Source organism: Diabrotica virgifera, chromosome 5 (genome assembly GCF_917563875.1).
Source record: "Diabrotica virgifera virgifera chromosome 5, PGI_DIABVI_V3a".
Lineage (NCBI taxonomy): Eukaryota > Metazoa > Arthropoda > Insecta > Coleoptera > Chrysomelidae > Diabrotica > Diabrotica virgifera.
Window position 1 is genome coordinate 22,655,832 of NC_065447.1, and position 17,475 is coordinate 22,673,306.

A 17,475-nucleotide genomic window follows, 5' to 3' on the forward strand; every position below is an offset into this window, starting at 1 on the left:
ACAATACAATACTACAATAGCAAGGGTCTGAAGGTATTTCCTCTTCCTGTGGTATTTTACGTGATAGCAAAACGTAAAACTAACTATCAGTGTGAATAAACCACACTGATAATTCAAATATTTTATTTATGACGTTTTGACTTCAAGTCGGAAATTTATTTACTATTTTCATAATACTTTATAGTTCACTTGTATTTTGAGAATAAAAATAACAAGAATAAAAAACCGGCAAACGCCGTAAAAATGAGTAGCAACAAAATTCTAGTTTTATTTTATAAGATTTTTTCATAATATTTGCCCAATTTGAAGTAAAACGCGCCAAAAAAGAGTAACTTTGATACAGTTTGAATTTTGAAACTCTTTTATGGCGCGTTTACTTCAAATTTAGCAAATATTAAAAAATCTTTTAAAATAAAACTAGAATTTTGATTTGCATCAAAATGAAAATACATTTTCGCGCCACGTAATATTCATATCAGATCTTTTGTAGCTGGAATATTGTATGCGCCACTCATTTTTACGGCGTTTAGCGGTTTTTTTTATTCTTGTATCAGGAGTTTTTCAAAGTTATTTATAAATTAAATGTATAAAGTTGAATGCAATGTTTCTCGATTACACGTTAAGCTTTATAAATGGTCGCCTTTGTCGCATTATCTCCCAAATGATCTAGTGTCCATCGAATGTACACTAGATTTTTTTTTATTCGAAATAGATTGAAAAAAATATTGGGATGGCCGGTAAATGAACTCGGATTGCCCGTTGCCAGATCAAATTAGCGTCGTAACCACTACAACTACATAAACCATTTAGGGAATATCGTTAATTGGATTATACTTTTGTAGCTTAATAACTTCTAAACGGCTTAACCGATTTTTTTCACTAAACATGAGTTTGAAACGTATTGACAAGTACAGTAGAACCCCGCAAATCCGAACTAAGTTAGCTTAACTAATATTCAAAGCTTTCGTTTTCGTTGATTTTGAGTCACAAAATGTTCTCTCAAGAGTGTGGACTGTGTACAATATTTTTGGACTAAGTTGACTGCAAAGAAACCGAAGTAAGTTTACATTTAACATTTATAAGCACCACGTTTACGTAGTTTACGCACTTACGTTTACGAACATGTAAACTGAATGGAACCAGATAGATTAGCGAACATCTGTAAGAACAACAAGCCGTATAGCGGAAGATCCGTTGGAAAGCCGCCGAAAAGGTGGAAAGACAATGTACACATGTATAGTCAACAACAACTGAAACAGAATAAGAGGCAGACAAACAGAAGTAATCCTAGTCGCACGAAGAAGAAGAAGAATAAGAAGTTTACGTATAAAGTACGTATTTATTTTTAAGAAATATTAAATGTCAACGTCCTGTTAATCCTACATTGTTCAATTTTCTGGTTTTACTCTGTATAATAAACATGTTTTTAAGTTTTTGTCGTGAATTTTTAATTTTTTTTCACTTTCTGTTGGTTCGGATTTGCCGAAAGTTCGGATTAGCGGGGTTCGGATTAGCGGGGTTCGGATTTGCGGGGTTCTACTGTAGTATCTTATTCATCTAAGGTCAAGTATGATAACTGAAGCCTATAACTTAAAAATTCGAATTTTCCCGGATATAAGGTATACACCGTTAGATTCGTCTAGACAAACGCTCAGTTATTGGCGTAATTCGTAGGTTGAAATTTTGAGTAATTGTCGAAAAACCAAAATTTTCAAAGTTTAGTTTTTCAGTTTTTCGGTTATACTGAGCCGTGTGTATGTCTGATCCTGACAGCTTAGACACCATTTGAAAGCTTAACTCAACGCTATTGATTTGGTGTATTTACTGTTCTCCTGTCTCTTCTTGAACCGAAGAAACCAAAATCCAACCTTACCGCCAAAATATATGCCGTTTTGTACCTACCAAGTCCTATAGCTGGCTTATGGCTGGTCAAAAGTCACAAACTACACCGGTTCTGAATCGGCCCTCACCACCTCTTCAAACACAGAAAACAAACATTTTCCCTTTTTTAAATAAAAATTGACTCATATTTCTGAGCTCGGTAACTTTTGAACGGTATAACCGATTTTCAAAATTAGACATGCGTTGGAAAGGTAATAATCGCTTCTATTAGAAGCCGCAAAGGTCTGAGTTAAATTTTCGAAGTTTTTGGGAGTTTTGGGGACTAGAACGAAAAACAGACCTTAAATAGGAAGGGCCGTAAAATCCACACCCTTGGACCAAAATGGATGGTTGACATATGAATGGGTGACTCTTTTCCTGAACTTTAAGATGGGAGTTGGCCCAATTTTCAATTCAGTCAGATTTAGAAAATCGAAAATTTCGTGTATATATAGTGTCGCGTGTAGGGGGTGTAGGTGTGCGCCACTGGCGAGAACTGCCGTTCTCTGGTAATATATATATATATATATATATATATATATATATATATTCAAATAAGGTTTTATTAAATTTCATTATACAGGGTGTGGCATTAGTGCAAGGAAGTCCGATTACTCATTTGTCGTAAGAGATATGAAAAAAAAAAGAATGTGTGTGTACTTTGTACGCACGTAAGAAGTTATACTTCTAACACCAAACTAATTTTGTGCTTACCGCTTTAAAAAAAAAGGAAAAAAGTATAGGATTGCTCCGGACTCGAACTCAAGACCTCTCGATCTCTGGCCGAATGCTATACCAAATACGCTACGAGGACTGTGTCTATATCGGTTCGGACATACCTAATGACAATTCACGGTAACAAACAAGCAAGGTGAAGTATAATAAATATACAATAAAATGTTTTAATAATACTCATCTTACTCCTGAGGAAGACAAATCCAAAGACACAAAAATTATAATAAATATATTTACTAAAAACACTAATATTCTTTTCACACCTTTTCTTGCACTGATATATTTATACATAACTTGAAAGATAGCAACTAAACGCCATACTGTCTGTGTGCGCATGCGCCCTGAATTATAAAATTTCACTCTCAATAGTAAACAAGTATTCGCGGTGTGCAAGTACTTGGAAAGGGAAACGAGAAACGACCGTGCGCGAGTCGCGGAGAAATATTGCAACTATCTTAAATAATTCATATTGTCAATTGAAATTGTCAAATTGACGTATATTTCATACCTTCTGTCATTGACTCAGAAAAATTATATATTGCTCCACAATATTGATATGATATGCAATTATTATATAAAGGTAAATTTAATTAATTGTATTTTGCTTGCAGTACTGCATTTTAATAACGGATTTTATTTACTACATACAATTGTTTACGTTTGCTAAACATAACCTGCATCTTATTTTTTTCTTCTTATTATTTTTTTGGACTATGGTCTTGACAATTATCCAGCAACCAGGACTAATATAATTGGCCAATATAATTAAAAGTGCGAATAAAAGTACAGAGCGTAGAAATAGAGGTCGCTTTGCCGAACTTGCACGGTCCCAATAACTTCAAAAAATATTAAGGTAAAAGTTGGGGCATAGAAAGGACCGTACTTTAAATATATTTTCAAATATATCGGGCCACCCATATTGAAGGGGTGGAACAAACTTATCTTTTTTTAATGGAACACTCTGTATATTTTTACATTTTTGAAGTCTCCTCGATGTTTTCATTTTATAATAATAAGGTTTTGCAACGGTATACGAGGTAATAAGAGATACGTTTTTTTTTATTAATTTCGTAGCTATATTAACACCCTGTAGAATTGTTGAGATTTGATTTGGAATGAGTATTTTCTGATTTTTCTTAAATAGAACACCCTGTATTTTAGTATTGTAATGAAATGCTATTTTGTGGTATTTTATTATGACTTAGATATAAAAAATATAATTACTTATGTCTTAAGCATTCCCTATGTCTATTGCTTCAATGTCTGAGTTATTTGTGAGTCTTTGAGCCAAATATTAATTGCAACAAAAATTAGATGAATTTTTATAAGGGTGGCCATGCACACATTAAATCAAAAAATGATTTTTAGAAAAAAAAAAATAATGCATAATAATATAAACTGGTCCATAGTCGAGACATAAAAATACTAAAGTAGTTAAGATTGTTGGTGTGTAAAATATTAATAAAAACACACAATATTCGACCTAGTTGGTTATGACTTTGATACTAAACTTGCTTAAAAGTTTGACATTAGACTATTTTTATAGTTTCTTAACGAATTTTCAAAGGAGGAACTGATTGATATGGTTTTTGTGCTAGAAAAGTGAAACAAAAATGTGGTACTATAGTCCGTCTCATCTTGGCTTTACAGTATAAGAAACATAGGCAATGCAGTCCCTATGAGTTTTTAGCGCTGTGATGCCGATTTTATCAAAAAGAATTTGTAATCCAACATTAGAGATATTAAATTAGAACTGTGTAAAACTTAGAAAGGCAATCTACAATTTTAGGATTCATATGCGTAATAACTATAGTATATTATCAGTAGTAACTGCACAAGAGCTCTAAAATTCTATATTAATTTTAGAGATCGAGTGCAATTTGTTGCGATTATTTTATGAATAAAACTGTTCAACACCAAAATTTTATTGTAATTTATTTATGTAAGTACAAATTAGTACAATTAAACACACAGTTGTTATAAATATTAATTTGACGGTTAAAAGTCATCACTTTTATAATTTTTAAAACATTAATTGTCATGAATGTCACTGAATGTATTTTTTCGTAGCAACGAAGGGCATCTGACGTAATATACTTGACGACGGGATATTATCAAAAATTATCGATTTAATTTAGATTTATGTAGCTTTCTATTGGTCAGAATCTCCTATGAATGAGATAATCAAATAAACTTAAAGGCTTATGAATCCTAAAATTGTAAATTACCTTTCTAACACAGTTTTAATTTAATGTCTCTAATGTTCGATTACAAATACTTTTTGATAAAATCGGCATCACCGCTCTAAAAACTGTCATTCTCTGTTCCTTATACTGTAAAGTCAAGGTGAGACGGAGTATAGCAACAAGAATGTACCTATCATCAGAAATTCCCTGATAAACAACAAACAAGTAGAGAAGCTTTTTTTCAAAGTTTACTAGAACTGTTCTAAGGGACTGGACAAGTGGATTGCGAGAAATCTGATCAAACAAAAACTGAAATAAATTATATTTATTAATTACTAAAAGTAAATGAAAAAAATAAATTAAATATAATCCTTAGTGCCCTTAAAGTACATGATGGCATTTCATAGCCATACTAAAATATAGGATGTTCCATTTAAGACCGCTCAGAAAAAACTCATTCCAAGTTTCAACCAACCCTGTATACCAAAATTACCAAAAAACGTAATTATCTTTTAAACCACCTCTTATCACATTAGAAAACCTTATATTAAAAAATCGAGAACATCGAGGAGAGTTCCAAGAATAAGGTGTTCCATTAAAAAACGTTAAATTTGTTCCACCCTGTCAATATGGGTCGCTCTCTAAATTTAGGCCTGGATCCCGCATACCAAAAAAAAGTTTATTCAAGCAACCTGAAAATTTGTATAAGCTTTTTATAGCTTTTGTATAAGCTATTTGCTATAAGTTAAAACAGCTTAACAGTGTCTAGTCGGACAAACTTTGATGTATGGGAACACTGGAACAGGGGAAGTTTTAATTGTGGAACAGGTTAGAGGTTTCGAACGTCAGACTACGAAAAAGTCCCATGTATTTTGTCGAACAGAACTTCCAATTGATTGGTTACCCTTTCATTTGACATGTTCTACGTGTCGGACTTATTAAAATACCCAACTTATTTGTCGGACAAACATTTTTTCATATATTATATAAGGTTTGCTATTGAATAAACTTAAAAACAACCTGCTACACGGACAACCTGTCCACGAACTTGTGGACAAGTTCCACAATTAAGACTTCCCCTGTTTCAGTGTTCCCATACATCAAAGATTGTCCGACCAGACACCGTTAAGTTATTTACAAATTTTCAGCTTGCTATTAATAAGCTTCTTTTTACGCAGGATCCAGGCCTATAATGCCACACCCTGTATATTATGTGAAATCAATCTCACATAAATGATGTTTACACCTTTAAATCTATAACACATAAAAATGCAAGTATTTTTTACTTACCAGAGTAATCGATGTCCTCGTCAGCAGAAAATCCAAACCAAAAGAATTGTCCCAATGTAAGGTATGGAACGCAAACAGCTCCAGTTATTGAAAACCATGTCAAGTCTACCAAAGACATACTAATTAAAGTAATGGTTAACATGTGGAAAGTTGCAGAAATGACATTGCTCTCATCCTCTTTCGGGTGGACCCATTGGGTAATGCAGTTTATAAGCCTTTGAGACATTCTGAAACAAACATATAAGAGGAATGCAATATGAAATTAAAAGTATAGCACAATGAACTGTGTAAAAACAATAAATGTGTTCATTAAAAATGTTTCTTATTATCAATAAAAAATTATTACAGCATGTTTAGTATTAAATTCGATATACACAATAGTTTCCCAACCCTGAAACTTGACAAAGAAAACCAAAGTGTGGAAATTACTAGGAGGGCAAGACTAGTATGGGCAGGATTTATATCCAACTTAGTTGGATACTTAAGAACCACAAAATACCCTAATACTTGAGGAGCTAAGTGTTCAACCAGTGCATTCTCCCTATCATGACATATGGATGTCAAACCTGGACCTAACCAAGGCAAATATGAATAAAGTAGCCACAACAGAAAGAGTAATGGAAAGAGCAATGTTGGGTATACAACTGTCAGATAAAAAGAGGAACAACTAGGTAAGATCAAAAACAATTTATTCTAACAGTCAGAATTTGGCTTTTTGTAGCATTCTTAAAAGCAACTAACAAGTAAACACATTTTCGTGCAAAATTAGTTATTAAAAATGTGTAAAATGCCATTTTGTGACTTAACACTGTGTACCAGGTTATTCTACGAACTTTTCGAGGACTTAACTTAATATTTTTTAGATGTCAATGAAGTTTCTGGTATCCAAAAGGTACATCAGTCCCTTCAAAATAATACAGAAGATTCAGTCAATACCCAGATATTTTTCAGGAAATAAAGAAATCACTACAAAACCTTTTACAATGGGTACCTCAAGTTTTTTATACATTTTACCAAAACCTCCAACATTCAGATGATTCCTTAAGAGAAGAGGATATTGACGACTAAAGTAACTTCTTTAAAACGCTTATATTATAAGCCTCGTAATTATTAATATCCTAATAATAATATTACTATCCTCTTCTCTTAAAGAATCATCTGAATGTTGGAGTGTCATATTATGACATTTTCTTTTATTTTTACTTTTGATATATTTTTTTTTGTATTAGGGTATATTCGGATTAATAAAATGTTGTTTGTAACTAAAATTTATGTTTTAGTAGTAAAAAAATCTTAGTAATGTCCTATGTTAAGTCACAACTCAACTATTGGAAAGTTGGGGTTATTAATGTTAAGTCACATCAAAGTCAAAATTTAGAGCAAAGTAAAATAAATCCTTAAGAATCTCGAAATAAATTGATCAAACAGCTAATTTTCGCAAAGACCCCAATATAAAGTCGATTCGCGGTTTCTTCACACTTGTTTAAACACGACATAAACTTTCAAATTGGTTTCCTGACAAATTTAGATTTGGTGACTTAACACACCTTACCTCTGAGGTGCTGATATACGGATGATCTCCAGGATCAATCAGGGATGAATCAGGGATACAAAATGGGTAATCGAACCATGACAATACTTTGCTACACAGATGATCCAATCTTAATAGCCGAAAACGAAGATGACTTACAACGCCTACTACAAAAATTTAAAATAACCGCTGAAAAGTATAACCTGACATCAACAGGGAAAACCCAATCAATGGTAAGTATCCAAGAACCCAATTAGATGTAAATTGTGTCAATCGGTAGTGGACAACCATATAATCGAACAGGTAATGGATTGTAGATACTTTGGGTGAAAATATCTAGTAACAGGCAACTGTGGCAAGAAATAAAACAGCAGGCAACGAAAGCAGTGAGAATATCTGGTTTCCTGAGGGATATAATCTGGCGAAATAAATATATAAGCACTGAAAGCAAAGCCAGTATTTATAACACGTTAGACCCGTACTGACATACATACCAAACAAATAATGAGAACAACAGAGATGAAAACCCTAAGATCCATAAGAGGTATCACACTCAGAGATAGAATACAAAACGAAGACACACTGAGAGAGCTAGGCGTTCAAGACGTAATGAGATGGACAAGAGCATATCGATGCATGTGGAGAGACCACATAGATCAGATGGACCCTGAATGTATGGCAAAATGGGTGAAAACACAGAAGCCCAACACCAAGCGATCCATAGGAAGACCCCAAAAAACGATGGTACGAGAGATGGAGCTCTGGATTATAGCAGAGACTGTAACAGAAGAAACAGGACAGAGTTCTATTAAAAAAAGAAGAAGAAGAGAAGATCTCCAGTATACAAATCAAGGTAAGTTCACTACAGATAGAGAACCCAACATTTTGAAATTGGAGGTGAAAAAGCAATAAAAGCCCTAAAGAATTGAAAATCTGGTGTAGAACAACAGGTAACAGCAGGAGTTTTAAAAACAAAGGAAGAGGTTGGAGTCAATGTTACGCACCTGTTATGTAAAAAGATTTGGGAAACATAGGAGTAGACTGATGACTGGATACTCCTGATGACTGGATACCATTTACTTTCATTCCTATTCTCAAAAAAGAACCTCTACTAGACTGCAACAATTATAGAAAAGTATCCTTAATATGCAGGCAAGTAAATACTTACCACTACCTCATTACTCCAGGCTGTGGGTGAAAAATAGGTCGATTTCAGGATATAATTCAGGAATTTTTTAAACCTATCAGGTGTTGTAAGGACGATGCCAGGAATAACTTCTACTAAAATGTGACCAAAAATATTGTACAGGGCCGCTTCAGCTCTAAATGTTTATAACGAAATTTGCCCCCTTATTTTCAAACCTAACATTTAGCTCGGCTTCAGTTGGTCGTAGAAATTTTTTATTTTTTTTATAAATCTTCGTTTCGTCTTCAGCAACAATAATCTGTAAGTTAAAAACCCATAGGATGTAGAGGGCCGCTTCAGCTCTAAATGTTTATAACGAAATTTGCCCCCTTATTTTCAAACCCAAAAATTAGAGGTTTAAAAATGCTTTACGCATTTATTTACATCAGAATATGAAAATATAACTCTTTAGAAGGAGATTGAATGTTTCACCAACTCTCTACGATTTTTTTAAAAAAAGTTATAGCCTTCGACATTTGACCTCTTGGGATAAATAATTTATAATATCTAAGCAACAAATTCGTTAATCCGGCCTTACAATTTTTTTTTTATGTTTGGAATTGAAAGATCTTCATTTTAAAGCTTTAAAAAATAAAAAAAATATTTGTACAATAAATAATGAAATTGTAAAAACGGTCATTTTGGACCTTTCGCATGCTGTTTTGCAATAACCAATAAACGAAATTAAACTTACCATAGCTCAAATTGTAGGTTTTTTAATTTACTACAACTTTCTATTAAAAAATTTTTCTCTAAAATGAATATCCTAAGCTGCAAAATTAAAAATCTTTAAAAATTGCAAATTTAACAAATGAAAATCGCAATAAAAAAAAGCTCACAATATTTTTGGTCACATTTTAGTAGAATTTATTCCTGGCAAGGAGTCCTTTATAACACCTGATAGGTTTCAAAAATTCCTGAATTATATCACGTTTTTTCACCCACAGCCTGGGGTACATGTAATAGACAAAAGATTAAAAGCTTTGCTGTTGCCACAGATCTTAGAGGAACATGTGGGTTTTGTCCTAGGTAATTGTACAAGAGAACATATTCTTAATGTCACTACAGTTAATTGAAAAAACTTGCGAATTTAATACCCCTATGTTTATGAGCTTTGTTGATATGATAAAGTTAAAATGGCAGTATTTGTAGTCAATACTGTAGGAGATAGGGACACCATACTACTTTTTTTTCTCTGATTCTGGCTTTGGTGTAGAACTAGAACCTTTAGCCACGTAATTGTATAACTTATCGCTAACTAAGGTGTAATGTGTAGTGTGTGTGTGTTGAGTAAGTGTCTTGTTACTTTGCAAAGTCGACGTCATTGTCTTTGCAAAGAGACGCTAATTGTATCCGAACGTCTGCGGTCCCTCCGGTGAGTACCGACCCCACAAGGACAGAAAACCATACTACTTTATTCAGCTAATAAGACATCTTTATGGAAATAATAAGTGCACACTAAAAATAAAAACACACATTCAGATTATTTTAGAAACGAAACCAGTGTCAGATAGGGCTGCATAATCTCTATATCTCTGTATCATTACCTCTATAACTCTGTTTAATATAAATATATAGTGAATACATTCTGTGTAAGGTACTAGATACATGAAGTGGCGGAATATCAGTTGGAAGAAAGAAAATCAATCTAACTTGAGATATCAATAATGCCTTCAAAACAAGAAGAAATGGAAAACATAATGAGACATCTAGAGGAAAAGCCATAGAATATTGAGAAAGCAAAGGGACGAGCTAAATAGGAGAAACAGAAAAATCATGATAATAGACTAACTACATAAAAATCTTCAACATATTAACGAGATCAGAGGTTTGAAAGTAGTAGATAGTTTCATATACCTACCTGGGGTCTCTTATATCAAACGAGGGAAGTTATGACAGAGAGATACACAGAAGGCTTAGCATCACAAGAATAGCTATGATGAAGCTTATAACAATTTGGAAAACTCAACCATAATAGTAAACAGCTGTGGGGAATACCCCACATGTTCAGAATATCATGGGTTGAACATCGAACAAATAATATATCTGTAATAGAACAACACAATATAAAAGAGAGGTTGCTTAAACAAATACAACAAAGAGACTTTGTTGTATTTTGGAGTATTTTGGACACATTGCCAAAAAACATGCATGATGGAAAAACTTTTAAGAATTTGATGGTGTCACAACATCCTTATAAGGGATTAACACATTCGCTGCGTTAAGAGACAAATACACCTTGTATAACACTAACAGTTGGACTGTGTAGTACAGCACTGTTCACTATAAGACATATAGTTCACATATAAGAAGCAGAAAGGCAGGACCTCATAACTGAAAAAGTTGTATAACATGAGTTACTTCAGTGTTCGCTTTCGAATAAGTGTATCGGCACCTATTAAACAGCGGTTACAACTGGGAAAATTTCCGGAAGGCTTCCAGAAGGCTTTCCCAGCTGTAGCCGCTGTTTAATAGGTGCCGATACACTTATTCTAAAGTGAAAACAGAAGTAACTCATTGTAAACAAATTTTTCAGTTACCAGGTCCTGCCTTTCCGCTGTCGATATATAAGTCGTAACACACTTAACGAGAGTTTATAAATACCTCTCAAGTTATCTCTTCTCAGCAAACGTGTTACGGACCAAAGAGGAGAAACTAGAAAGCAAAAGTAGATCTCAGTAGATTATTACAATCAATTGTAGTTTAACACGTTAATTGCCATGACACCCGACATTTGGGTTTCAGATCCTGTGGTCGTATACGCCCCGACACCCATAGGGCAACCTTCACTACTAGCGTTAACATCAAAGCCTGTAATACAACTGCAGTGCTTCGAAACACATTTATCTATATGAAAGTGTTTACAAGGGGGCCTGGCAGGCAATACTAGTGAATGAGCTCGGCACTTTTTATGAAAAAATATTTTTATTTTAATTAAATAATACAAACAGTTTTTATTAATTATACAGAATAATGGTGAACATCAAAAAACATAACAAACAATAAAACTTATTACATGCATCACATGAAAATTTTGATTTTGGTCCCTTCTTCTGAGCTGTTTTTCTGCCTTCTTCAGCGCTTATTTTCGCGTAACATTCTACACATTTTCGACGATCTTTTGAAGCAACTTTATGTGAAATATGCTTTCTGTTATCATTTTCCGGCACTTTCCGGACATCTACTTCATCGATTTGTAACATACTTGGAGCAATGCTCTGTCTAAAATCCATTATTGATATTTTGGTATTTGTCACCGTTTTGTATATTATAAAAGCGTTTACTACTGCTGAACCAAGTAATATTTCATATGCAAGTTTTCTATACAACTTTATCCCTTTACGCAAAGGGGAAGAATATGATTTCAACTGATCGGATATATCTATCTATGAATGACTTACATGAATTATAGTCAACTATTAGAGATGGATTTTCTAGGTATGTTCCTCTTCTTGTATATTTAGTGGTTGTGTCAGTATGAATAGTGATTAGGCAAAGAATATCACGTTTATCCATTTATCCTGCCATTTTAAAACACCTACTTCGGTATTACTTTCCTTTGCGTAAAGGTGTCCTTTATTTAATTTTGCGCCTCTACATCCTTTGTTTTTAATTGTTTTTTCTACTTTTCCTTAAAGTACCGACAAGTTTCAACGAATGGATTGTAGATTAACCCTTTGACTGCGGGAACCGCATATTTGCGTAATTTCAGTAGTGCACGAGATGTACGGGAAACGCATTTATGCGAGAGGGCTAACCGCTTCGCTGCGGTTAGCGATTATTTGCGGATAGATGAAAAATAACGTAAACAAAATATAAAATATAATGTCATCAGATGTTTTCTTATGAATGGGCGTGAACCACCCACCTAAAGTGCCTCGAGCGGGATGAGTAGGAGGGGTAACTGAGAAGGTGTTTAGTATTGCGAATGCGTTAGTACCGTAAAGTGAAATTGTCGCTAATTATTACGTTTTGTTTGAGATAAAAATACTGGTAATAACTATTACATCATGCCGCTGCCACCAAAAAGGGGTAAACATTATTCGATGGCGGAATTGGAAGAACCACAAGAACAAATGAACCCTATCATTTGTTTTACTACATTATTTATTATATATATTATAATAGTTCTAGAATTGGCAATAAATAGTTGAAATACAATAATAAAGTAAAACAAATGATATAATTCCAACAATTAAGTCAACTGTAACCTAAAAGCCAAAAATATTTGCTTCACTGCGGGAGACGTCTATTAGCGCCGCAGTGACAAGATGCAAATACTCTCAGTAGCTCCGCAGCGAAAGGGTTAAACAAAACATCTGCAATTTTAGCACACACCGACTTGTTAGAATTCGAAATAAATGACAACCGATATTCGGGTTTCGCGGCGCTCTGTCGTCAGAGGATCTGAAACCCATAAGTAGGGCGTCATTTTCAAAATACATTTTTAGAGAATTTTTTTAGCCTAGCACTTTTTAACAGGCAGTACATCATATCCAGTGTAAAAACCTAATGATTTACTAGAAAAACTAAGTTGGGCCTGGGGGTGGGATATTTTTCGCTTCATTTGGGCGATTAACCTGTTAATTCCATATAAAATAATATCTAAATTAGACAATGACACTCTACAGTAGACTACAAAAACATTAAAAGAATGCTAAACATAGCTTTGAATTGGTTTTGCATTGGAAAGTGACCAAGAATTAGGAAAATAATACAACCACAAAACCAGGATAGTAAAATTACATGTAATTATATATCAACCAGATATTTCTAGTTAGGTATACACTAGGAATATTCATTTACATTGTTATCATATTAGTTTATTGTTACAAGCGCGTAAATAATATACAAAACATATTTTACGATTAAAACTTAGCAAAAAAGTAAATTCATAAATACTTGCCTAAAATTTTGATGGGAGGAACTTTCTAAAAGATTAGGTTCTACTCATTTTAACAATACAACTGAAGTATTCTACTTGGTAGATATTGATTATACTACCAAGAATTTGTCACTACAATAGAGTCTACTGCTACTGTTATTACAGTATCTCCAATGTTTTTACACTATTTTTATAATAATAACAAAAAAATGGTAAATTTTGACGCATTTAAGAACACACACAGCTGATTTCTACAATCTAATAACTCAATGTCAATGTCAAATGTCAATAACATAACTAAACTTCTTTTACTAAACGTTCTAATGGTCTTTTATCAGTTAAGGCTGACAATATGATATAGCGTAAATTATGTAAAAATTATTTTATTAATAATTATTTAGCATAATATGTAATATTATAAAGTGATTTTATCTTAGAATATTATATTTTTATTTTCATCATTAGTAGTTTAATATAGTTTATGTGTAAGTTTTAATATTTATGGAAATATTACGCCAAAATCAAGAAATTATTTCGAAACACGGACACAAAACAAAAATTTGTGAAAAAATATTATACTGTATAAAAGGTATATTTAAAAACCCTCAAAAGGGCCACATCAAAATCACATAACTAGTTTTCGACTGGTTTACCAGTCATCATCAGTGCTTACCTAAAATGAATATCTATAACGTGCAATGTAAATACATGCTAACCACCAAGATCTTATTTAACAAAAATATATGGATGAAAGCCCAGTAAAAGAAGTCAGTCAAGGAAACATTGGTTTAAAATGCTACATTAAGTGTGGATGTTTAAAATATTTAGCTAATCTGCCCCAGCGTAGCATCTGAGCTGTGGATTTGACTTGTTTACATGTTGAAAATATGACGGCAAGTATGTTTCCTTGACGGACTTCTTTTACTGGGCTTTGACCCACATATTTTTGTTCAATATAAGATCTTGGTGGTTTTTAAATATACCTTTTATACAGGATTTTACTGTTTTTTGTATTACATGGTATACAGCCAACCACAGGAAAACTTTTTCCTTGTGAATTTTTAAATATTATACAATACAAAATACTGAAGAGAACACTGCTACGGTCCTGGTTCCTGCCTGTTGTAAGAGGCAACTCATACCCATGCATGGCATGGAATGAGAGATGGTGATATTGGCGAGCCTTCGATTGGCATATCGAAATCACAGAAACGCACGCGACCATTAGTCCATTTGTCGCACTGGCTACCGGTCTGTGATCTTAGTACCCGAGACGAGCTCACGTTTTACGTTGGACCACTCCACTTTCATTCTATATAACCTTCGTATGAATGACTGCAAGTTCATAAACGTTTAGTCAGAGAACAACAAGCACGTGGTTGTTGTTCTCTGGTTTAGTTCCAATCCAGGCACGCAATTGCAAGACGTACCCAATTTGGAGATGAGTGGTAGAGGAGTAGGCTCCTCGGCGGTGACTGTCCAACGTGCGAGGCCGGGATCTTATCCTACCTGCATTCACTGGTTCGCCCTCATAGGGATAACAAGCAATTGTGCTTGTAGGATCGCATGTATGACGGGGAAGGTAGAGCTCCACCCAAAATTGGCTAGCGTGGCTAGCGTGGTACTCATAATTTGGAAACGGACTCGTCAGAGCATTGGTTCTGCCATAAATAGGATGGAATATCTCCTGAATGTCAAACAAAACTCATATCTGCCCGACTATACCCAAAACGTGGCCTGTTGGATTTTCTACGTTCAGGAGTCCTCGGGCTTCATATCGACACGGATTCCTTGAGTGGGTATGAGGTCTGGATTTTCTTGGGTTTTCCTGGCTTGAATCCTTTCTGCTGCGCAAGAGCCTTTTGTGAAAACGACAGGCATGGGGCGGGCCTGCGCCTAGCCCAGAAGATCGTTTAGTAATTAAGAGTGTGTGTTGCCCTCTGAAATGCAATCCAAGCAATGATAGCGCCTTTCAATGTCTGCCGCCGTTGTCTTTGACTTCGAGCCCGGTGTAAGCTGCAGTGGGGCGGAATGGCGGGATCACTAGCAAGCTGAAGGTACTCCAGTAAAGTGTATCTGTCTTTGAAAAAGAAATTTTGAACTTTTGCCACCTACCCTTCGTGCCATTTACCAAACCAGCCCAGACATTAATTTTTTCTGGATATTGTGTATGAATCTCCTCCATCTTCCATCTAGTGCGGATTAAAATCTGACTAGTATCGAGAGTTATATGCTTGTTCACATAACCATTTAAACAGAATGTGGCTTCATCACTGAATACAACAAAATGTTGCTCTACCTTTGATATATTGCGATAGAATGCAAATTGAATTACTTTAATTTTAATGAAAGGAAAATTACAGATACAATATTAAAAGGATTAGAAAGACATTAGGTATTAGGTATAGCCATTTAAGCAGAATGAGAGAAGGGAGACTGGTAAAGATAGGACGAGACAGATCACCAAACGGCCGAAGGAGTATAGGAAGGCCAAGGAAGAGATGGAGTGACAACCTGTATATCTGATTAGGAGGCATCCGAAGATGGAACAGGCGCGAGCCTATTAAGGAAGCAGGAAGAAGAAGAAGACGAAGAAGAAAAACATTCGTGGTAAACAAGCTTAACAACCGTGTTGATTGCTAATCTTTGTAACGAAGAAAAAGATTATGTATGTCCCGATAGACACATAATGAGAAACAAAAAGTACCTCCCCGCGCAACTGATCATCCAGGGTAAGATTGAAGGAAAACGGGGCCCCGGTAGGCGCCAGATTTCATGGCTTAGAAACATCAGAGACTGGACCAGCTTTGATTCAATCTTCTTTGTTTAGAACCGCATTGGACAGAGACAGATTTGCAAGTGTAGTCGCTAACCTCCACTAAAGGAGACAGCACCACAAGAAGAAGATGTCCCGATAGACACGAAAGGGATAAATCACGTATTTTAGTTACATCGTTCGGAGCAATTTTTTTTATAGCCCAATAAATGACCGATTTGGAGTGTAAATTTCAGGGGCAACTCCGAATTCCACGAAAATTTGGATTTAAGTTCTACTTACCATCCACTTCAAAATTGAATTTGTGCCGTAGGTTGCTTTTACCTGGGGGGTAACACCCCCCCTTCTCAGCGGCACCCCTTCTCGCGGGGTGAAAAACGCGTGTCTAAAATAAGCCCGGAACTGGATAAACTGACAGATTATAAGCAACTTTTGATCTATAAAGTTTTTTACGTAAGTCACTACTTTTCGAGTTATTCGCGATTGAAAATGTTGATTTTTCGACAAAAAAACTACGTTTTCAGACAGTTTTTCGCAAATAACTCAAAAAGTAAATATTTTATCGAAAAAAATATTCCTAAAAAACTGTAGCTTATAAAAAAATGAAAAAAATGGTGTATCAGTAAAGTCTATAAATTGAGTAAAAGCAAAGTTGTGGCTCATGATAAATACGTTCGTATTCGTCTAATTCCAAACCAAATAATTCAACGCGAAATCACCGAAAAATTAAGCACTTTTTGGGAAAAGTTTATTAACATTTTTAAAGTATCTAAAAAAAGCTTTACATCTGTTTTTTATAAAAGTTTCTAGCGTAAAAAATAACCGAGTTACACTGAAATAAATGTTTGCCCCTTTTTTTGGTAAAAAAAATCGTGAAAACCTCCGTCTATTTGTCACCCTAAATAAAATTAATCGTTACCGCTTTACCATTTATTTTAACTGTATGTGTATTGTTTATATGATCTGTAAGTTTGATTGGTTTAAAGTGCATATCTAAAAAAAATT

The 17,475-nt window shown here is 34.2% G+C and overlaps 1 protein-coding gene across 1 annotated transcript in view; it reads right to left on the reverse strand.

The window, feature by feature from the left end:
• The window catches only part of LOC114332987 (transmembrane protein 127-like), a 39,173-nt gene extending 25,225 nt beyond the window's left edge, over window positions 1–13,948 (reverse strand). The window contains exons 1-2 of the mRNA XM_028282793.2: window positions 13,716–13,948; window positions 6,093–6,319 (exon numbers count right to left, since the gene is read on the reverse strand). Coding sequence (XP_028138594.1) covers window positions 6,093–6,318 — 226 coding nt within the window. The 5' untranslated portion in view covers window position 6,319; window positions 13,716–13,948. The remainder of the gene's footprint in view (window positions 1–6,092; window positions 6,320–13,715) is intronic.
• Window positions 13,949–17,475: the final 3,527 nt, after the last annotated feature.